General features: G+C 41.4%; 1 protein-coding gene across 2 annotated transcripts in view; it reads right to left on the reverse strand.

The window, feature by feature from the left end:
- Positions 1-23,045, reverse strand: part of GABRA5 (gamma-aminobutyric acid type A receptor subunit alpha5) — a 111,130-nt gene that overhangs the window by 18,354 nt on the left and 69,731 nt on the right. For both annotated transcript variants that reach the window (XM_007526463.3, XM_060179250.1), the window contains 2 exons: positions 18,555-18,637; positions 1,226-1,369 (listed from right to left, as the gene is read on the reverse strand). In XM_007526463.3, coding sequence (XP_007526525.2) covers positions 1,226-1,369; positions 18,555-18,637 — 227 coding nt within the window. The remainder of the gene's footprint in view (positions 1-1,225; positions 1,370-18,554; positions 18,638-23,045) is intronic.

Here is a 23,045-nt window from a genome sequence, read left to right on the forward strand (position 1 = left end):
GGAGCTTGAAGATGTCATGTTAATTCAGATAAGTCAGAAAAGAGAAGATGAATATGGGGTGATCTCATTCATGGACAAAAGTTAAAAAATAAAAACAAAATGAAAAAAAAAGCAGAACTTGGAAAAAAAAAAAAAAGCAGAAGTTGGTATATTTCACCAAATTAAAGGACCTTGAGGTAGGGGTGGTGTTCAGGTCCTGGAAATGATGGCAAAGGAGGATGTAGGTGGGGAGTTAATGTTATATAGAAAACGGAGAAATGTTACAGATATACCAACTATTGTATTTTACTGTCAACTATAAACCAATAAAAAAAATAAAAGAAAAGAAAGAGAAAAAGTAAAGAAGAAAGAAAGAAAATAAAGAAGGAAAGAGAAAGAAAATGGGAGGGAACAAAGAAAAGCAGAGAGAAATAAAGAAAGGAACGAAGAAAGAGAAAGAAAAAAAATACTAGCATGCACTACCACACAAGCTCTCCCAGTGCTGTGGCTTTGGTCACATCTTTAAAGCTCTGTGTTCAGTCTACGTGACACCAGAGTAGCAATGCCTGCTTCTTAAGGCTGCTGCTATGGTGATGTGACCTCTGCAATGGCCTAATGTGTGATAAATGCAAAAGATACTAGGAACTACTCGGCTTGCATAGGCTGCTATAAACACTTCACTCTGCAATAGGTCTTGTCCTGTGTGGAGACTGCTATGGGAGGCAGGTTCTTCATCTGTGTGGAGACTGCTATGGGAGGCAGGTTCTTCATCTGTGTGGAGACTGCTATGGGAGGCAGGTTCTTCACCCTTGGTGTCACTGGAATCAGCTCTGCTACAAGTGGGTACCTGCTTGCTTGGTCTGTCACTATGCTGCTTGTTTGCAGCTTGCAAAATGCAACTCCAGGGAAATGTCTGAAGTGGTCCAAGCAGGAGGTAAGGGAGTGAGTAAACAGAAGTAATCTGCAAGAAACCCATTCCCTCTGTTCTGCATCTCAGAGCCAGGGCAGGGCAATGTTATGTAAGCAGTGACCCGCTCACGTGGAGGTAAATGCACCACAGATTAGTGGCTCATAGTAATGCTGCTGCAAGCCGGTGCCTCTGAATTCAGCTACAGGGAGGGAGGTATGTTCACAGATGCACTGTGCTCCCTGTGCCCAGCTCTGTCATGCCCCAAGGGATCTGGACAGGATGAGGTGTGCCCACCCTACCGAGCTTTGGGGGCCCTGGTGTTTGTGCGGGTCTCACCTGTGCTGGTGCTGATGTTCTCCGTGCCTACTGTATGTCCCATCAGGTGGTACTGGTTCAGCCTGGAACCATCTTCTGCCACCACCACTGACTTGGTGGTGTCATTGGTCCACACGTAGATGACTTCAGAGTTAGGGTACGCATCTGTATGGAGGAGGAGAGGAAGAATATAAAGTAGTATGCACGTGGACTTGCTCTAGATATTTCTGAGAGAAATAGGAGAGAGACATGATTGGAATGTTTGGAAAGTCAAAGTTAAGCAACCGGGACAGTGTGTACTACCAGACCAAAGTAGATACTACCCTAGGCTGGTCCTTCCCACTGCTAAAGGTCTGAGTGCTCAGACAAGCATTTCTGCTTCTTGCTGTGTATAGAACATGCTAGAAGACTCCCTGCAGAGAAACAAGACAATCTACTGGATTTCCAATCTGTAAAGTTGTGGGGGTAATTTTGTGTGTTGCTTGAATTTTTTCCCAACTTTATTAAGATGAAACTGACACATAACATTGTGTAAACTTAATGGAAATGATGAATGCAAATGATGGACAGGTGATATGCGACATACTGCAAAATAAAGATACCCCCATATGGTTAGTTAATACATGTGGTGTTAGACAAACAACTAAGTTTGTGATAACTTTTAACAGTAACAATAGGAACTAGAAGAGGCAGATGAAGGACAGACAAACAGAAGACACGCTCCTCAAGAAGAAAAGAGGTAGCTAGAAAGCAGGCACTGTTGAGAGGTGGAAGTTAAGTGTGGTGGAAAAACACAAGCTCTGAAGCAGGAGGAGACAGTTTGCAATGGAATGAGTGGGAGTGGAGTGGTCCAATGGAAGAGACCCAAGGGATGTGCAGGAGCTGGCCCAGTGGCTGTCAGAAGGAAGGACACCCCAGGAAAGGCACTGCAAGTGCAAAGGCCCTGAGGCAGGCAATCAGACACTTCCAATGCCCAAGAAGCAAGGCATGCAGTATGACTGAACATGAAGGACAGTGCCTCATGGGCACTTTAAGGATTTTACTCTCAATTTAATAAGATCACTGTGGCTGAGACATGAGAATAAAATGTAATACAGGAAATAAAAAAAAATAAGAATACAATACAGGTAGACAAGGGATAAAAAGGGGAGATGACTTGGGCAAGATTAAACAGTAGAGGTAGAAGATGATAGTTAGGAAGTGGAGTAAAGAGGAGAAATTGGGGGTGCATTTTTAAAAAAAATATTTTCCACATTTTTTTTATTGCCATCAAGTTTATCGTCAGAGCTTGATGCCTGCACTATGAATCCACTGCTCCTAGCAGCTCCCCCCCTTCCTTTTTTCTTTGCTATTTTTTATTTGATAGGACACATAGAAATTGAGATGGGAGGGGGAGACAGAGAAGAAGAAAGAGATACACCTGTAGACCTGCTTCACTACTCATGAAGCATCCTCCCTGCAGGTGGGGAGTAGTGCCTCAAACCTAGGTCCTTACCTATGATTATGTCTGCACTCAACCTGTGTGCTACTGCCCAGCGCCACTGAAGGTGCATTTTAAAGGGGGAACTCACCCAATCAGCTAACAGACCAGTTAGGAGCAGTGTGAGGAAGACACGGTGACTAGGCTGAGTATGCACTTACTAAGTGAATGAAGATTCTGGAAGGCTCTGACTCCTGCTGGGAAAGTTGGTAGTTCAGTGCTGAGGGGCCCATAGATGTTGAGCAGGAAGTGGGTGACTCACAGCATGAATGGTTCTGGGTGGGACTCACCAGCACAGAGATATTACTTTGTAAGATGGGAATGGGAGTGAGTGCTGGTGGGGTCTAGAGAGCAGGGTCTCAAGTCCCAGGGAGTTGCCAGATGCAGAATGTGGGGAGTGATCAAGTCATTGATTTTGTCATATCTTGGGCAGAACTTGAAGGTATCATGTTGAGTGAGATAAGCTAGAAAGAGAAGGTCCAAATCCAATGTTTACTCATAGATGGAACTTCAGAAGCAAAGACAGCAAGGGAAAATATAAGTTAAACTTGGACTGGGTGTGGTGTATTGTACCAAAACAAAAGACTTTGGGAAAGGCAGGAGAGGGATGAAAAAGAGGGATGCTGGGGTCCTGATGTATGATGGAGCAAGAGGATCTGGGTTGACAGAGCACCTAAAAACCTCTTATTGGGAGATGAGAGATCAACAACTGTATTGTAGGGCCTGGCAGTGGTGCATCCTGTTAAGCACACATTATCACCATGTGCAAGAACCCAGGTTCGAGTCCCCACTCTCCACCTGCAGGGGGAACACAGTAAAAGGGGTCTCTAGGTGTCTCTCTCTCTCTACCTCCACATCCCTCTCATTTTCTCTCTGTTCTGTCAAATATGATAGAAAAACAAAAGGGAAAAAATTGCCAATGGTAGAAGTGGATTCATGGTGCTAGCACTGAGCCCCTGTGATAAGTAATAATAATAATAATAAACTGAAACAATAAAGTGAAACAAATTTTTAAAAAATTTAAATTGTGGAGAGAGGCTGGGTGGCGGTGCACCTGGTTGAGTGCAGGTGTTATAACATATTAGGACCTGAGTTTGAGTCCCCAGTTCCCACCTGCAGGGGAAAAGCTTTGTGAGTGGTGAAACAGTGCTGCTGTAGGTGTCTCTCAGTCTCTCTCTCTATCTCCCCCTTCCCTCCGATTTCTGACTGTCTCTATTCAGTAAACATACAAAGGTATTTTTTTTTTAAATGTGGGAATGAAGGGGAAACATCAGAGGCACTAGAGCAGAGCCCACTGCAATGGGAAAGCATGGGAAAGGTGCCAACAGTGACTGAGGAGTGGTCTCAGGTTCAAACTGGCTCTGCCACCTAGGGAGAAATGACCATGGGATCTGGCAGAATTTGCAACCGAGGGAAGAACAGCCTTGGAATCCAGCAGGTGCAGACATCTGGAGAAGCACATCTGCCCTTTCCTCATGTTGGGCTCTCCACTCATGCATTTTTGTGTTAGAATCCTTTCATCAGGCTTCATTAAAACGTTCCAGTGAGACTTGAATTGGAACTGAATTGACTCCAAAGACTGTAGACTGGGGAGACCTCTCCTGATGATAAGCAGCTGCGTGATAAGGACATTTGCAATCCCAGAAATTAGTGTGTCTATGCTGACAACAAGCTTTTTCATTTCCCCAGCCACACAACTCGATCAAGATAGGTTCCCTCTTTAGAAAGGCCTTGGTGACACAGGTAACTAACCACTTGAGTGATAAGTGACCACCCCCTTCCCTTCCTGAGCCCGCTCTTATGTCTTAAATTTACCAGTAGAGTGAACCCTAGGAACTACCCACCCTTGAGACCCTGTTCAATGTATAGTCTGATGAGGCCCATGGTTTTCTCCCATTTCTCTTTCCTCTAGTCTCTTGTTCCTCTCTGTCTCTTTCTGTCTCTGTCTCACTCTGTCTCCTCTATTGTCACCTTCCTATGTGGTTCCATCCAGGACCACTGAGTAGTAAGCTCTGTGTTGTGAAGGTTGCTAGATGTGACTTAAACACGTAATATGAATTACAAAGGCTGACCCAGAGACAATAGTGTTTCCTGGGAAAGCATACTGGAATGTGGAGCCATAGATTATGGGGCCAAGTGCCTACCCACAGTCATTCAAAGCCTCATCACTAGCTATAAGCTGAAAGGTCCAAGCAACAGTCCTGTATGTTTTTTTTTTTCTCTAGGGTTATTGCTGGGGCTCAGTGTCTACACTACAAATTCACTGCTCCTGGAGGCCAATTTTCCATTTTTGTTGCCCTTGTCATTGTTGTTATTGCTGGATAGGACAGAGAGAAATTGAGAGAAGAGGGGAAGACAGAGAGGAGGAGAGATAGACACCTGCAGACCTGCTTCACCACTTGTAAAGTGACCTCCCTGAAGGTAGGGAGCTGGGGGCTCGAACCAGGTTTTTTGCGCCGATCCTTGTGTTCCGTGCTATATGTGCTTAACCTGCTGTGCTATTGCCTAGCCCCCCAGTCCTGTATGTTTGTTGAACTCTATCTTCCAGGAAAGCCGGCTTATTTCCTGCCTAGTTCTCGTGCACACCTTTTGTTAGATGTTCTCCCCACTCAATAGGTGAACTCAATGCTCTTTCTCAATAACTAACGTGACCCTAATCAGTAAAAGTCATAGGAGTGGAAAACTTCTTAGGAGATTGCTTACGGAATCAGAACCAAGAGAACTCATGAGATGATTCTAGTGTTAGTCAACATGCCGGCAAGCTATGAAATATTAGCAAAGGGAATAGACTTGCTCTACAAGTAAGGATACTTCATTCATTTTGCAGATGAATATCAAGTAGTGTTCTTGACATGATTTCGAAAAGAACTGACCTGATGTTTTCAAGTTTCAGGTGACACAGGGGTGTGCTTTTCACAGGGCAGCACTAGGCTCTCCTGACACAGAGACATCCGGATATTTGGCTGCAACACCCGTTTTTCACCAGGGAGACATTAGTATGAAATGACCTTCAATATCCATAATGTTAACAGCATTAATAAAAACATCAGGAGGCGCTGTGTTTGCTGTGTGACAGCCCCAACATTGTGAGCTCCGCTCTCCTCATCAAATTAAGTATGGGAATAAATGACCGCTGGTGCCTGTCTCAGCTCAGGCATTTAGAGACATTAAATTCTTCATTCTGTGTCAGCGGTGTAGCATTCAATCTCCCAGCCAGGGACAATAGTAAATGAGGCAATCCAATTGGCTGTGCTATTATTTGTCATAATTTACAGTTCCAGAGACAGACTGTGAGGCATTCTCCTATAGATCAGCAGAACCAGGAATCCATCACTTCCACGGTGGCTCCTTCACCTGGACTGACACATCCTGCCTGTCTTCTTTGAGAAAAATCCTGATCAGGAAGTGGTAATGACACACCCACCCAAACCCTCCTTATTTACAAGCCTTACCAGAAGCAATGAGAGTTTGCTATAAAGGAAATGTACAGTATGACTCAACTTTCAACAACTTCTGTTTACCTTCTTCTACATTTCTTTTTTTCTTATTGCCACTAGAATTATTGCTGAGGCTTGGTGCTGGCACTGTAAATCCACCACTTCTGACAGCTGTTTTTTCCTTAAATTTTTTTTTTCTGGTGATAGTGAAAGGTTTTTATTATGTATTTCATTATAGAATTACAGTTTTTCCCAAAAAAATGCTTGAAACCACAAATATTAAAATTTTTTTTAAATTATCTTTATTTGCTTATTGTATAGAGACAGCCAAAAACTGAGAGGGCGGGGGGAGACAGAGAGATACCTATAGCCCTGCTTCATTGCTCGTGAAGCTTTCCCCCTGCAGATGGGGACCAGGAGCTCAAACTCTTGAGCACTGTAATGTGCGCGTTTAACCAGGTGCACCATCACCTGCCCCCCAATAAATATTATTTTTTTTATTCATTCACTTGTTTTTTACCAGAGCACTGTTCAGCTCTGGTTTATGGTGGTGTAGGGGACTGAACTTGGGACTTTGGAGACTTAGGCACAAGAGTCTCTTTGCATAACCATTATGCTATCTACCTCTGCCCAAAAATTATTTTTAAAGTTAAACATTTAATGTCTGTAGATTCATTAGCTGCTCCCCAGTAACCCTGGATTAAGTTTTGCAGGTAATTTGATCAGTAAGATTATGTCACACTATTTTCTTTGCCTGGAATCACTTTGCAGATGCAGACAACAAAAGTATTTCTTTTAAAAAATTTATTACATTTATTTATTGGATAGATACAGCCAGAAATCAAAAAGGGAAGGGGGGGATAGAGAGGAAGAGAGAGAGAGAGAGAGAGAGAGAGAGACGCCTGCAGCACTGCTTCACCACTTGTGAAGCTTTCCCCCTCCAGGTGGAGACGGGGTACTTGAACCTGGGTCCTTGCGCACTGTAACACGTACACTCAACCAGGTGTGCGACCACTCGGCCCCAACAAAGAATATTTCTATCCTGTTACCAAGGCAGCTGTGCTGAAGGGTTTCAATCTGCTGGTAAAATGGCCCATGAACACCTGAAGTGGAGTCTGTCATGTCTGGTGTGAGGAGCAAAGTCAAATAGTTTCTGCTCTCTGTGTTTGAACTTTAGTGAGATAAAACTAGAGAGGAGGCATGCATGCATGTATGCATTTACGTATGTATGTGTGTATGTATGTATGTATGTATGTATCTATCTCTAACACACACAAGGAGAGACAGAGAGAGAAAAGGAAAGACCTTAACCCTTGTGAAGATTACTGAGAAGCAGGGCAACCAGCCAGATTTGAGGAGGAAACTCTCATCACAATCCCTCACCTCCCTATAAACTAATTACCTTTCCACAGCCAGCAGCTATATCAACTGGCTTCAATTTCCTCCTGGGAAAGAGTAATTTCCAAGTCACCTTAACATTAGGATGCCATGGCTGCCTTGTGTCTCCCTCCCATCCTACAAGTCTCCTTCTCACATCTGGCCACCGCCTTGCTCTCAGCACTCATTACTGCCAGTGCTTCAGTAAGATGCACTTCTTGTGTTCAGTTCCATAGCCATGATTTCAACACTTATTACCCTTTGTACCACAAGAACCAACTGCTCTGCCTACAACTTTTAAATATATTTTTGGATTTAAGCTCCTTCCCATTCTGGGTGTGATGTCAACTTGTCCCTTCCCCAAGAAGAGGCATCTGATCAGCTCCACTGACTAAGCCCCTGCTGCCTGTGCATTACCTTGACTTCTGTTCTGCCCTCTTCTATTTAAATCTATCCGGACTCAATGCAAAATATGATCCACGTGATGAGTTTCCCCGTCTGGGAATTCTAAATGGCTTTCAGCTGTACAAGGGTATTTAACTCCATTATCTATGAGTCCATCACCCTGGGAGCAGGGAGAGTGCATTCAAGCTTCCCCTTTCCCCCTCTACACATAGCAGAGTACTGAAGCTGAATGCCTCAAACACCCAATGTGTCTGCTATATAGGAATCAAGGTTTAGTAATCAGCCTAAACTAGACACAATATGGACACAAGAATCCCAGCAGCCCTTTACACATACATGGTGCACCCCGCACCCTGCCTCCTAGACCACCCATACACACTAGCCTTAAGGAAACATCAAGGGAGCCACAGTTCCAAAGTCTGAATGCACTAATTGCTCCCTTCAAAAAGATTTAACTCCTGTTTTCCTGACTGCTATTCACTGGATATCCAAAGAGGTCCTCTTGTCTAATTTAGTATACAATTTCATATACACAGATGTGACTTAATCAAATATTTAATGCATCGCTCCATGAAGAAAATGAATGAAAATTAAGTGCATTTAAAAAATAATTCTCATCTTAAGAGTTTTGGTTTGTTTAAGTACCCCCTTCTAAGTGTAAGCCATGCCATTATCTTTATGAAATTTCCCTTACAGGCTGTGAAACATTCCTCTGTAAGCGAGAGTTAATTTCAACATGTGTTTGAATTCTTGAAAGTACAGAAAGCAATAACAGAAATGTCTGTTAATTCAGTCCTCCACTAGAGAAGACAGAGCATGTGGCTCATTGGAATAATGACACCTATTTGCATTCCTTTGTCTCCTAATAGCAGTGAACTGTTGGATTGGGTAATTTGAAACTCATTAAATGATTACATTTAGTCTCTGCACCCTCAGTTGCCAATGGTCTAGGTGAAGGAGACAGCCCAGCAGCTATTTTTAGTAAATTCAAATATTAAAAGCAAGGGAAAAAATCTACTTAATTGAATAATATTTCTTCTAAAAATGTTGTGTCCTGAACTGAAATAACAGAAGCTGAGGACCAGTGAGATTGTGAAGCTTTCTAGCTCTTGGCCAACTGTATACAAAAGTGACATTTGAATAAGATCCTTCTAATTGTTTTGCATATTGCAGTAAGGATACTAAGACCAAAATATAAAGATCCACATCTAATAAATCAATTTTCAAAATAACTGCCAGATAAAAGAAAGTTGCCAGGGCTGTGGGTAGATAGCATATTGGCTATACAAAGAGACTGTTTTGCTTTGAGGTTTCAATGTCCCTGGTTCAATCCCCCACACCACCATAAGCCAAAGCTGAGCAGTGCTCTGGTTGAAAAAAAAATTGCCATATAACCACAATCTCTACTGAGTTTAAGAAAAGTTTATGTTATATTATAATTATACACACAATCATTTTGATTGATGATAGTAGTGAAGGAATCCTACTGAATGCTTATTTTAGCTGTGAATGTGATAAAGGAATTAGCTGTCTGGTTGGTTGTTGATCATGAGTAATTTGATAAAGAAGAATTAAAGATCACATCTTTTCATTTACCAAAAATTGTTTGAGTCTCCTCTACTGCACCTCATGGCTATTAAGTGTGAGTCTAACATTGCCTTGAACCTTTCTAACTAATGAAAAAGCTAACAATCTTTGACTTTTAGTATTCTGCCTTTAATCAAATCAAGGGTATAATTTCCATTTTCAGAGAGTGATGCATGCTTTAACTGCTTTGCTCTTGGGGATGTGAACATTTTCCTCCAGACCCATGATTCAGTGATTTGCAAATGAGAGACTTTAGGGATCTTTGGAGGTTGTTGTTCTTTATATAGATAAGGTCAACCACCCCTGGAAGCAAATGACAAATAAATCCTGGTGAGACTCCATTTCCATTAAACTGCTTCTCCGAGTAAGTGCATATTTCATCTCTCTGCATCATCTGAAGATCATAGTTAAAAAACAATGAATTATTGCCATCCAATATTAAATTTTGCCTCATCAAATGCAAGTAACTCTTTTAATTCAAATAACCCTCTGGGAATAAAATAAATAAAGGAAGTTATTGAAATCAAAAGAGGTCCTGTTTCCAGGCAGAGTGGCAACTATTAGGTAAACTACTAACTCTGATACAAGACCACATCAAAAATATATATTGGAGTGTAGGATTGGGTTGAGCACACATGTTACCATGCACCAAGTCCCAGGTTCAAGTTCCCGGGCCCCACCTACATGGAAAAGTTTCACAAGCAGTGAGGGAAGCAGTGTGACAGGTGTCTCTCTTTCTCTCTCCATTTCTATCTCCTACTCCTCCACTCTTGATTTCTCTGTGTCCTTTCAAATGAAAGAAAGAAGGGTTAGGGAGGGAAAAAAAAATATCAGGGGTGGTGGGTTTATTGCTTAGGGCCCATCACTGGGAACTTGTATGATAGAACTAAGATATGCTCTAGTCTCTGTTTCTCTCCTAAAGATTAAACAATGTAAAATAACTGTCTGGAGGCAGTGGAGAGTAAACCAACACAGAAAAAAAGCTATAGGGGAGTGGGCACTTGAGAAAAAGAAACAGCTTTTTATCTCAAAAACTGTTGAGTCAGAGTGGTGAGGTGGTTGAAAGGCGCAGACAAAAGACTTCAGTCTGACTGGCTTAAACAATCAAAAGAAAGACTTCCCCAAAACTATCAAAGCTACCTGGTTAGAAAGTAAGGTAGGTGTAGGGTTATAAATAGGGAAAAAAAAAGCCCAGATTTATCTTACATGGATGTGTGAACAGCTAGAATATAGCTAACTCAGTACTGAATCATACATAGAGAATAATCATGCATACATAGAGAATCCTATTATCATAACATATAAAAAGAATAATTTGGGAGCCGCAGGGCGGTAGCGCAGTGAGTTAAGCACATGTGATGCGAAGCGCAAGGACCTGCGTAAGGATACTGGTTCAAGCTCCCCGCTCCCCACCTGTAGGGGGGTCACTTTACAGGAGGTGAAGCAGGTCTGCAGGTGTCTATCTTTTTCTCCCCTCCTGTCTTCCCCTCCTCTCTCAATTTCTCTCTGTCCTATCCAACAACTATGACAACAACAATAATGATGAGCAACAAAATGGGAAAAATATCCTCTAGGAGCAGTGGATTTGCAGTGCAGGTAGCAAACTCCAGCAATAACCCTGGAGGCAAAAAAAAAAAAGAACCTGACATTTCAACTGCTGCCTATCATAGGAAAGATAGAGTTTGAGCTCTAAATTCAGCCATATATATATATATATATATAGCAGTATCCAGTAGCTGAAACATAAGATTAAGGCACTCAGGAAACAATTCAAAATTATTATATATTTTTTTTAAAAAGAGAAATATGATTCATACTCGGTGAGAAATGAGTTCAATCTGGAATAACTATAAGTTGTTATATTTAGGAGCTGGGAGGGTGGGGATACTGAACTTTGATGGTGAGTATGATGTGGAATAATACTCTGTAATCTTACAATCTTGTAATCTACTGTTCATCACAGATTTAAAAAATGAAGAAAAAAAGTTGTCTGGACCCCACTGCATTGAAGGAAGTTTTGGTGTGATGGTCTCTTTCACGCTCTCTGCCTCTATGTTAAAAAAAAAAAATACAACACATATTAGAACTCCAGATAGAAGAGAAAAATGATGATGCAAAGTATTAGAAAGAACAGTGGTTGACATACCACAAATTTGGCTGAAAGACTAAAAATTTAGAGACTCAATAGGCTCAGAAAACCTCAAGAAGGATAAGTGAAATTAAAAACAAATGTAGGGAACTTATGTTTCCAGGGAAATTTAGATGTGACTTCCTTATTCTTATCACTAACTCAAAACCTTGTATGCTGTATATAAACTAGATATGGGAAGAATCTGAAAGTTTGAAAGAAAAATATAGATGGGTCTTGGGACAGTGTTGAATTCCTTTGGAGTAGGAGAAGTTGGCAAACTGGAGATGTCAATGAGTCTACACAAAATTACAGTAACAATGGGTGGTGTCTAGCCAAGGATCAAGAAAGACAGAGAACTTTAGACAATATTTGTTCTATTTTGATCAAAACCCACAGGGGAAAATGTAGCTGGAACCAACAGAGAGAAGAGCATAGACTTGTTTTTTTTTTTTTCCTCCTCCAGGGTTATTGCTGGGCTCGGTGCCTGCACCATGAATCCACCGCTCCTGGAGGCCATTTTTTCCCCCTTTTGTTGCCCTTGTTGACGCAATTCGTTGTTGGATAGGACAGAGAGAAATGGAGAGAGGAGGGGAAGACAGAGAAGGGGAGAAAAAGATAGACACCTGCAGACCTGCTTCACCGCCTGTGAAGCGACTCCCCTGCAGGTGGGGAGCCGGGGGCTCGAACCGGGATCCTTTCGCCGGTCCCTGCGCTTTGCGCCACATGCGCTTAACCCACTGCGCCACCGCCCGACCTCAAAGGGCATAGACTTGTATCCTCACCAAGTGTCCCTAAATAGCAAAGGCATTGGCAGAAGGTCAAGTGCAAACAGAGTTTCACCCTCCACTTTGCAGAGAAGACATCCATTCTCTGCTATGGGAAGAAACATGAATTTCCACCCTAACCCAGGGCCCTTCTGCTCCTTGCTGGAGTGGTTTCCAGGAAGGATTAATTAGTGAGCCTGCTTTGTCATGCTCACAGCCTAAGTTTGAGCCTACTCATCCTCCTCCATCTCCTGTACTGAAGGGAGCTGTGAAAGCTCTCCATCTCTCCCGAGGTCTCTCTGTTTTTCTTTTTTTTAATTGATTTAACAATACTGACACAACTGTGGGATAAGAGGGGTACAATTCCATACAATTCAATGCCCATCACCAGAGTTCCATATCCCTTCCTTTCCACTGGAAGATTCCCTATGCTTTAGCCCTATGGGAATATAGACCAAAGATCTTTATTGGGTACAGAAGGTAGAAGGTCTGGCTTCTGTAATTGCTTCTCCACTGGACATGGGCATTTACAGATCAATCCATACCCCCAGCCTGTTTCTGTCTTTCCCTAGTGGGGCAGGACTGTGGAGAGAGAAGGTTCCAGGACACATTGGTGAAGTCATCTACCAAAGATGTTAGGTTGGCATTATGGTAGCATCTGCAACTTGGTGGCTGAAAAGCAGTAAGATATAAAGCAAAACTGTGCACATGTATCCATAAGTTGGGAGAAAACATATACCTTAAAGTAAAAGTGTGCAATAGTCTACAGTGACTCAAGAAGTACAGCAAGCAAGTAGAAAGACCTAGAAAACATACCATGAAGTACTAAATCAAATATTTTCTACTTTGACTTAGATACCCTACTTACCTACTTCCCATTTCACTTGCCTCAATCACTCTAAGTACAACCATGTCAGTTCATTTAAGGACTACAAAAGCTGGATAAAGAAGCTTTTTTGCTTTATTACCAGGCCACCTCATCATCTGGGGCCCTAGTCAGGGAATCCTGGTAGGCCTAGACCTCTAACAGATCCCTCTCTCCACCACTGCTGGTCATCTCCTTCAGGAACAACAACATAAACCCTCTTGTTGGCCTCTATAGGACCTTGCCCTCAGTGTAGCATAACAATGACAGAAATTACCCCACTTACCTAAGGGAGGCTGGGTCAACACACTCTGCCATTTGAGGAAGATGGATCCTGAAATGAGTGCAGCCTAGAATGTTCCTAGCTATGAACATATAATGTGAGCTCAAACTTAAAGGGATGCAGAGGCTACACAGGCTCCTGTGCTAAATATGAATAGACATGGGCCTTAGGTCAGGTTGATGGGGTTTACGGATAACGGAATTTATATATTTTCCCTAGATTCACGAGCTTCTCTCTGCCCTGATCCAACTTTCTAGTCCTGTTTTCAACTCCAACACCATCTTTCCAAACAATACTCTTAGCTCACCTGCATGTTAGCTGTCAGGCTCAGGCAAAAATTAGGAAAGTCATAGGGCACTTGGAATATACCTAAAATAGTTTTCCTAGCTTCTTCCAACATAAAGACCCCAACTCTCATCTGCTATACTCTTACCTTTAGGTTCCTGATTATTAAACAATTTTGTTCTGTTTTTTCTTTCTAATTAAGCAAGTAAACTCAGAGCAGTAAAGCTCCAGTGACAATAAAAATTAAAAAGGAATCACAGGAGGATTAGTAGAGATTCACATGTTCACCACTGTTCATTCATTTTTTAAATTATATAGTTAATTTATGATTTAATAGAGACAGAGAAATTGAGGGCAGAGGAGGTAAAAAGGAAAAGAGACAGAAGGACACCTGCTGCCTTGCTTCGCCACTCCTGAAGCTTTCCCCATGAAGGTGGGGATCAGGGGCTTGAACCCAAATCCCCACTCACTGTGATTTGTGTGCTTAACTGGGTAGCACCACCATCTGGCTCCCATCTTTTCTTTTTACAACCCATTTCTACTTGTGATTAAAAGTAGTTTACAAGATTGGAAAATTATAGTGTAACTGCAGTTACCATTAGAGAAATGCAAATTAAAGCTACATTGAGCTTCCAACTCACACCTGTTAGAATGGCCTACATCAACAAAACAGGAAATGACAGGTGTTGGCGAAGTTGTGGAGAAAAAGGGACTCTGTTTGTTACACTGTTAGTGGGAATGCAGACTAGTACAGCTCCTCCGGAAAACTGTCTGGGAAGTCCTCAAACAAATAAAATAGAATCCCATTATGATTCAGTAATACCACTGCTCCTTCATGGTATAAGGGCAGCAATTGTAACACATTGGGGTTCTGTAATCATGATTTCATTTAAGCTTAATTACTAAAACCCTATGTCCAAATAAGGGATTAGGGTTTCAAAACTTGCATTTGGAGGATAAAATTAAGTCCCCAGCATTCTACCAGTGGCATCTCAAAATTCATGTCCTTCTTGCATACAAAATATACTAATTCCATCCCAGTCCCCCCACATACAAACTCAAATCATTTCAACAGCATCCAAAGTCCTATGTAAATATTTAAAATCAGAAAAAAACAAAACAAAAAAACCCCTCATCTGGACAGAGTGCCTGCTTTGCCATGAGTGGGACCTCGATTTGAGCTGTATCCTCATCACACTGGAGGACAGTTCAGTGCCATGGTTTCCCTCCCTACCCCCCATTGTTTGCTTTTTCTGTCTAAACATGGTGACCCAGAGTGTTGAAACCTTAGCAAGGATACGTACATACATACGTACACACACACACACACACACACACACACACACACATGCGTGTGAGCCTTCAGTTAGCAACTTGGAGACCCAAGAGAATTAATAATGTGGCTGCAATCTGAGACCTATCTGGGTAGAGACTGAAGAAGACTTTCTATTTAATTTGAATCCAAAGTTAGGAGTAATAAATAAAAAAATAAAAAACCTGTGTTCCTGATCAAGGCAACAAGATAGGAGTCTCTTCCTTCTGAGATGTTAGGTTTTTTTGTTCTGTGAAGATCTTCAACTGACTGAGGACAAGGGAGACAATCTGCTTCACTCCGTCTACCAATTTAAATATAACTCTGATACATAAATATTCTCAGGATAACGTTCAAATAAATATCTCCACATCCCATAAGCAATCAAAACATTAAATCAGGGGGTCAAGTGATGGCATTCCTGGTTGAGTGTGCATGTTTAAATGCATAAGGACTCAAGTTTGAGCCCCCAGTTCCCACCTGGAGGGGGAAAGCTTTGTTGCAGGTGTCTGTCTCTACCTGTCCCCTGCACCCTCTCAATTGGCTGTTTCTATTCAATAAAGATAATAAAAATAAAAAACCATAAAATCAACCATGAAAGAATAGGACAACACAATAACAACAACAACAATAATAATAAATAACCATAACCTCAGTGAATGGGATCAACAAGATGAAAGGGACTAAAGAAAAAATTGGTAGACAGAACAACAACAAGAAAACAAAATAGAACATAGAGGAAAATAAAAAGAGGGTCAGTATTTGTGTACATATAATACAAGATTTAATATATCACCGGAGTCAGGAAAGCAAGTATTGGACAAAAATTGTATTAAAAACAACTAATAACATTTCATAAACTTGGCAATAATTTCTAAATTCCAGAGCATGAGCAAAGGAATGTATCCCAATATACATCATAGTCAAACTTCAAACAACTAGACACTTAAATAAAAGACTTAAAAGTAACAAGAGAGAAATGACATATTACCTATAAGACAAAACAATTTGAATGACAGTAGATTTCTCATTAGAGACCGTGGAGGCAAGAATAAAATAGCATATTTTTCAAGTGCCACAGAACTGTCAGAATAGAATCTTATATACAGTGAAAATATCCTTCAGGTATGAAGGGGGGGGGGAATCAAGATATTTTTCAGATGAAGAAAAACCAAGAAAATTTATTGCCATGCTCTAATCTAAAAGTTGGTAGTAGGAGAAAGTTTCCTATGGATACAGAATAACTTTTATTATAGACATATGTATTTTTAACAGAAAATAATTTTAAGTCAAGAAGAAAGTTTGTGGCACTGGAAATAAAAAATAACAAGTAAAATGTGGTAAATCTTATAGATTTTACTTTCACTTTTGTGTTTTCAAAATTAAGTTGGTTGGCCAAAGTAAAAATTATGGAACTCTATGAAATAGCGCTAGATATCTATTGATGAAATACTTAAGGCAGTGTTATAATTATGGGAAGTTAGAGATACATAGAGTAAAGTAAGGTTTTTATTCTTCCTTTGAACCAGCAAAACAAGGACAAGAGTAGAATAACAAATGTGTGTGTGTGTGTGTAGTAACATAAAAAGTCATATAAAATATGCAGATGTCACAAATAAGAATAGAATAATGATAAGTGTCCATCTATACATATGCAAAGGAAATCAAGTAGTCAAGTAGTGATTCTAAAGGATATATCTAGCCCTAAGTTCAGAGCTGCACTATTTATAATAACCCAAATATGAAGACAAACTACACTACTCTGTAATCAAAAAAGATGAAACTTTATCCCTTGAAACAAATAGAAGGAGCCGGAAGTGACTGTGCTAAGTGAAGTAAGTAAAGAAGGGCAGTTAATAAGAGGTTTTTATGCAGATTCGGAGTACAAGTAAATATGTGTTTAAAATTATATCCCTGAAACCTAATAATTTGCAAAATACTGTTAAATTACTAATATAAAAAAACAGAAGCAAAGTAACACCTACACAAACATGTCCATTTAGCTTACTGGCAGATAGAAAAAAGAAAACAAAAAAAACCAAACAAAACACAGAGAATAGGAAAAAAGGCAAGTTTAAACCATGATATGGGAGTTATGATGAAAAAAATTAAAAGGCAAGAACTGGCAAAATGATTAAAAATAATGACTTGACATCTACAAAAAAAATTCACTTTTTAATAATTGTTGAGATGTAGATCCATAGAGAATAAGCACGAGAATGATATAATACAGTGATCAAAAGAGCAAGTACATCCATGAGGATATCCAATGAAAAGGTTTTAACTAAAATAAAAGGAGGGAGGAAGGGTGGTAGGGAGGATGGAGAGAAAGAGAGAGGGGGAAGGAGAGATACAACTATATTATTATGAAAGGCCAGTTCACCAAGGATACATAGCAACCTTAAATACACATGCACTAAATTAGCAGAGGAAAAACACTTGATTAAAAACTGCAATAAAATTCAAAGAAGAGACAAAAATGTTATTATGTCTGTAGACTTCAGCATATTCTTTGTGATAGCTGATATGCAAATATGACATAGAGAATCAGCAAGATAAAAAAAAGGGGGGTCGGGCAGTAGCGCAACGGGTTGAGCGCACGTGGCACAAAGCACAAGGATTGGCTAAGGCTCCCCACCTGCAGGGGAGTCACTTCACAGGCAGTGAAGCAGGTTTGCAGGTGTCTATCTTTCTCTCCCCCCTCTATCTTCCCCTCCTCTCTCCATTTCTCTCTGTCCTCTCCAATAAGGAAGGACATCAACAACAACAATGGTAACCACAACAAGGCTACAACAAGGGCAACAAAGGGGGGTAAGGAATGGCCTCCAAGAACAGTGGATTCATGGTGTAGGCACTGAGCCCCAGCAATAACCCTGGAGACAAAAAACAACAACAAAAAAAACATGTGGTCCGGGAGCCGAGGTCCTGAGTTCAGTCCCTGGCAGCACATGTACCAGAGTGATGTCTGGTTCTTTCTCTCTCTCTTTCTTTCTCATTAATAAATAAATAAAATTAAAAAAAAAAAAAACCAACATTCTAGAAGTGAGTCAACATAGCAAAGACTACATTGCACAAAAATTTACCAGATGGGTAGAGGAAGTTGATTCTTAGAGGTGATTTGCAATCTGAGAGGTGAAAATAAGAAACATCTGCCAGATAAACATCCAGGGCAGGAGTCAGGGTGTGAAAAAATCCCCAGGGAGCATATTCTAGATGGTCAGTACCTCCACTTGCATTCTATCAGTTACAAAGAAACAGGCTATGAGGACAAAGGAGGGGCACGCATCCCACAGTAGTCTCCAGTCTTCTCAAGCACATTGAGCTCATGTCAAACACACTCAGAGGTAGGCCCTTAATTCCTCTGGATGAATGTGGAAATAACCCTAAGTTGTAGCCATGCTTCTTACTTGTGAAAATAACTTACAACTGCCAAACTTCAGAGGGCAAGCATGGGCGTCCATAGGGAAGTCCTCAAGTTGCATGGGGCACTCAGCAGAGATAGTCAGGCTGAAAAATAAGAGAGGAAGACCTGTAAGTGACTCACTGACTACTATTAAGCCATTGCTATGTTCCAGAAGGTTATAATAGGTACTCGTTAATTTGTGTAATACCTTTTATGAAATCGTCTAACGTGTCTCCACCAAATTGCATAGCATTGTGCTGAAGATTAATATTGTTTAGAAGTTAGTTTCAAATCAAATATGCTTAACGCTTTGTGCCTTGATGTGTGTGTGTTCATACATACATTACCACTTGAAAAAGCAATTTAAAATGCCCTTATACATCCTCTAATCTTTGTTTTCCAGCCCTTTCCCAGGAAAATCTAAAATACTTCCCTTGACAAGATTGTAAATATAATTATCTTCAAAAAATAGATCAAAACTATCATGCGGAAGAAATGCAGTCTAAATTTTCACTGGAACCTGACTATCATTATTTTGTTCTGGGCCCATGTTGATCATGAGACCCCAGTGTTGCTGGAATTATGTCATAACAGCAATCTCCTGGTACAACCTAATTATTGTTTTTCATTCAAGTCTGCTTTTCCAAATAGTTATATCTCTGCCCACTGCTACCATGACCAGCAACTACAATGGCAAAGATTGTAACAGCCTGTCAAGTTAGTCCATATTGGGTGCTTTACCTGATTCAATACATCACATCAAACAGTAGATGAGTCATTGCCATTATAATCTCTGTTCAAAAGGCAGGGAAGTGAAACTTGGCTATTAAGGGATCAGGCCAGGGATGCACTGTGTCAAAGTGGAGCTGTGATTTCAGTCCATGCTCTTGGATGCCCCTAACTTCACCTGTTAGACAGACCTTGTACTGTCTGCAAGAGCAGAATGCCCTTGCAGAGCTGTTACACTGTAGTTATTTCATCTCTCTTTTTTTATTACTTTTATTTATTGAATAGAGGCAGCCAGAAATTGAGAGGAAAAGGGACAGTAGAGAGGGAGAGAAACAGAAAGACACCTGCAGTATTGCTTAACCACTCTCAAAGCTTCCCCCCCCCCCCTGCAGGTGGGGACCGGGGGCATGAATCCCGGTCTTTAAGCATTACAACATGTGTGCTCAACCAGGTACACCACCACTCTGCCCTGTCCTGTTCATATTTCTATGAAATTTACTAACTGGAGGATGACTCAATTTCATTCACCTTTTATTGCTCTTTTTTTTTTTTTTTTTGCCTCCAGGAATATCGCTGGGGCTCTGTGCCTGTACTACGAGTCAACTGCTCCTGGTGGCCATCTTTTTTCCATTGATGTTGTTGTTGCTGTTACTGTTGTTGTTGGAGAGGACAGAGAGAAATTGAGAGAGGAGGGGAAGATAGAGAGGGGGAGAGAAAATAGATGCTTGCAGGTTTGCTTCACCACTTGTGAAATGACCCCCCTGCAGGTAGGGAGCCAGAGGCTTAAACTGGGATCCTTGCATGGGTCCTTGCACTTTGTACTATGTGTGCTTAACATAGTGTGCCACTTCCCAGCCCTCATCAAAGCCAATCTTCCCCCCCCCCCTTATTGTCGTTGTTGTTTTATTGTTGTAGTTATTGTGGTTGTTGTTATTCATGTCATTGTGGATAGGACAGAGTGAAATGGAGAGAGGAGGGGAAGACAGAGAGGGGGAGAGAAAGACACCTGCATACCTGCTTCACCCGCCTGTGAAGCGACTCTCCTACAGGTGGGGAGCCAGGGGTTCGAATCGGGATCCTTACACTGGTCCTTGCACTTTGCTCCACCTGCGTTTAACCCACTGTGCTACCACCCGACTCCCATCAAAGCCAGTCTTAATGAAGAGATCTTTCCATCTAAAGTGAATAGTGATATCAACTGGTGGGTGCAATTATTACTTAATTTTAATCCTGTGTTTTCAAATGAAACAATATTAAATTGAAATAGGATCTCGATCTCTACCTGCATAACTATGGACTTCTTTCTTTCTATTTTTTTCAATTTTTTTTATTACTGGGGCTTGGTGCCAGCACTATGAATTCACTGCTCCTAGCAGCCATGTTTTCCTTTCCCCCCCTTTTTTTTAAAAATTATTATTAGCTAGGACAGAGAGAAATTCAGAGAATGAGGAGAAATAGTGAGAGAAAGAGAGACACCTGAACATCTGCTTCACTTCTCATGAAGTGTCCTCCTTGCAGGTGAAAAGCCGGGGCTGGGATCCAGATCCTTGTGCTTGGTAATGTGTGCACTTAACCCAGTGTTCCATAGCCTGGGAGTTTCTCACCCAGATATGTTTCACCTAGAATTATTCCCACTCATTCAAAGAGCAGCTGAATGTTGTTAAAATTCTTAGGCTCTTGCCGGCCGGGCTGGCTTCACGGCGGGTAACAGAGACGCAGAGACAATGGCTGGGCAGGGAAGCTGTATTTCTTTATTCAGGAGCAACGATTCATAAACTAAGACAAACTAATCACCAAACAGAACTCTGCTGTCTCTTTGCGGTGGCACAAGCACTCTCTCTCTTACTCTGGAACTCAGGAACTCTCCAACTCTGGCACTCTGGAACTCTCGTACTTGAGAGCCCTCTGAAACTCTGGCACACTGGAACTCTCTCTTACTCTGTAACCCTGAAACTCTCGAACTCAGGAACTCAGGAACTCTGTCACTCTCGAACTCAGGAACCCTCTCTCGGGGTTCCTTGGGGCGGGGCCAAGCAGGCCCGCGAAATTAATAGGACTGATCCAATTCTCTTGGCGGGGGGAGGGCTAGAACAAACCAATGTAAAGCATACGACAGCTGAAGAGTGCCTATGTGCAGAAGAAATGCATTGTTGTTCCTGACTGGTTATTGGAAGGAATCACATGCCATCTGCATGTTACTATCTCTTTAAGAGTGATGTATATATTGGAGTAGGGCGGTAGTGCAGTGAGTTAAGTGCAGGCAGTGCAAAGCACAAGGACCCACATAAGGATCCGGTTCAAGCCCCCGGCTCCCCACCTGGGGGGGGGTCACTTCATAGACAGTGAAGGAGGTCTGAAGGTGTCTATCATTCTCTCCCCCTGTCTTCCCTATCTCTCTCCATTTCTCTCTGTCCTATCCAACAACAGAGATAGCAATAACAACAATAGTAACTACAACAATAACACAAAGGCAACAAAAGGGGATAAGTAAATGTTTGGTTTTTTTAAAGTGATGTATTAACTTCTAAAAATATATTTTTTATTATCACTAGGGTTATTTCTGGGGCTCAATGCATATATAATGAGTCCACCACTACTGGTGACTTTTATTTCTTCTTTTTGTGCTCTCTTTCATATTAGGACAGAAAATTGAGAGAAAGAAAGGGGGGGAGAGAGAGAGAACTGTATGAAGCCTTGCTTCATAGTTTCAGGAGCTTCTTCCCTGCAGTTGAGCAGCAGGGCTTGAATCTGGGTCTTTAACACATGGTAACGTATGCACTCAACTGAGTATGCCACTGCCAGACTCTTCATTTTATTTATTGTGTCTCAAAGAGAATAGAGAAGAAATGCAAATCAGAGCACCACTCCAGTACACGTGCCGACAGAGGTGAAACCTCAGACATACAAATTGCGGCTGAGCTACTTTTTGTCTACATGGCCGGCCATACCACCCTGAACATGCTCCGTCTCCTCTGAGCTCCTTGTGAAACTGTTGTGTGAATTCTTCAGGGAGCCAGTAAGGTCTCTCTTAAGCTTTCTTTCTTTCTTTTATTTTTTTTTTTCTCTTAAGCTTTCATCTCTTCTCTTGATAAGACTCCCTTCTGCTTTCACTTTTCTCTGTCTCAGCATAATCCCCACTAAAATCTTATTGGGCAATATAGTAGTCTTTAGTTAATTTTTTTATTATAGAAGAGGCCTAGCATGTGGATTTAATAACAAAGTGAAATCCACATGCAAAATGCTCAGTTTTTTTTTCCCTCCAGGGTTATTGCTGGGCTCGGTGCCTGCACCATGAATCCACCGCTCCTGGAGGCCACTTTTCCCCCCTTTTGTTGCCCTTGTTGTTGTAGCTTCATTGTGGTTATTATTATTACCATTGCTGATGCTGTTCATTGTTGGATAGGACAGAGAGAAATGGAGAGAGGAGGGGAAGACAGAAGGGCAGAAAAAGATAGACAGCTGCAGACCTGCTTCACCGCCTCCCCTGCAGGTGGGGAGCTGGGGGCTCGAATCGGAATCCTTACACTGGTCCTTGCGCTTTGCGCCACGTGTGCTTAACCCACTGCACCACCGCCCGACCCCCAAAATGCTCAGTTTTAAACAATGTCATCATTCTACTTTTAGATACATAGCTCAATGTAAAAATCTTTAGTTTTGCCTTTACTTTTTCTACCTGTTCAGACAGATTAAATGTTTGTTCACTATGCTTATAATTCATACTTGATGACTACAGATAGTGTAAGTCATCATTGTATTTATGTCTCTGAAATAAACTAGAATATA

The sequence above is a fragment of the Erinaceus europaeus genome, chromosome 20 (genome assembly GCF_950295315.1).
Source record: "Erinaceus europaeus chromosome 20, mEriEur2.1, whole genome shotgun sequence".
NCBI classification, from domain to species: domain Eukaryota; kingdom Metazoa; phylum Chordata; class Mammalia; order Eulipotyphla; family Erinaceidae; genus Erinaceus; species Erinaceus europaeus.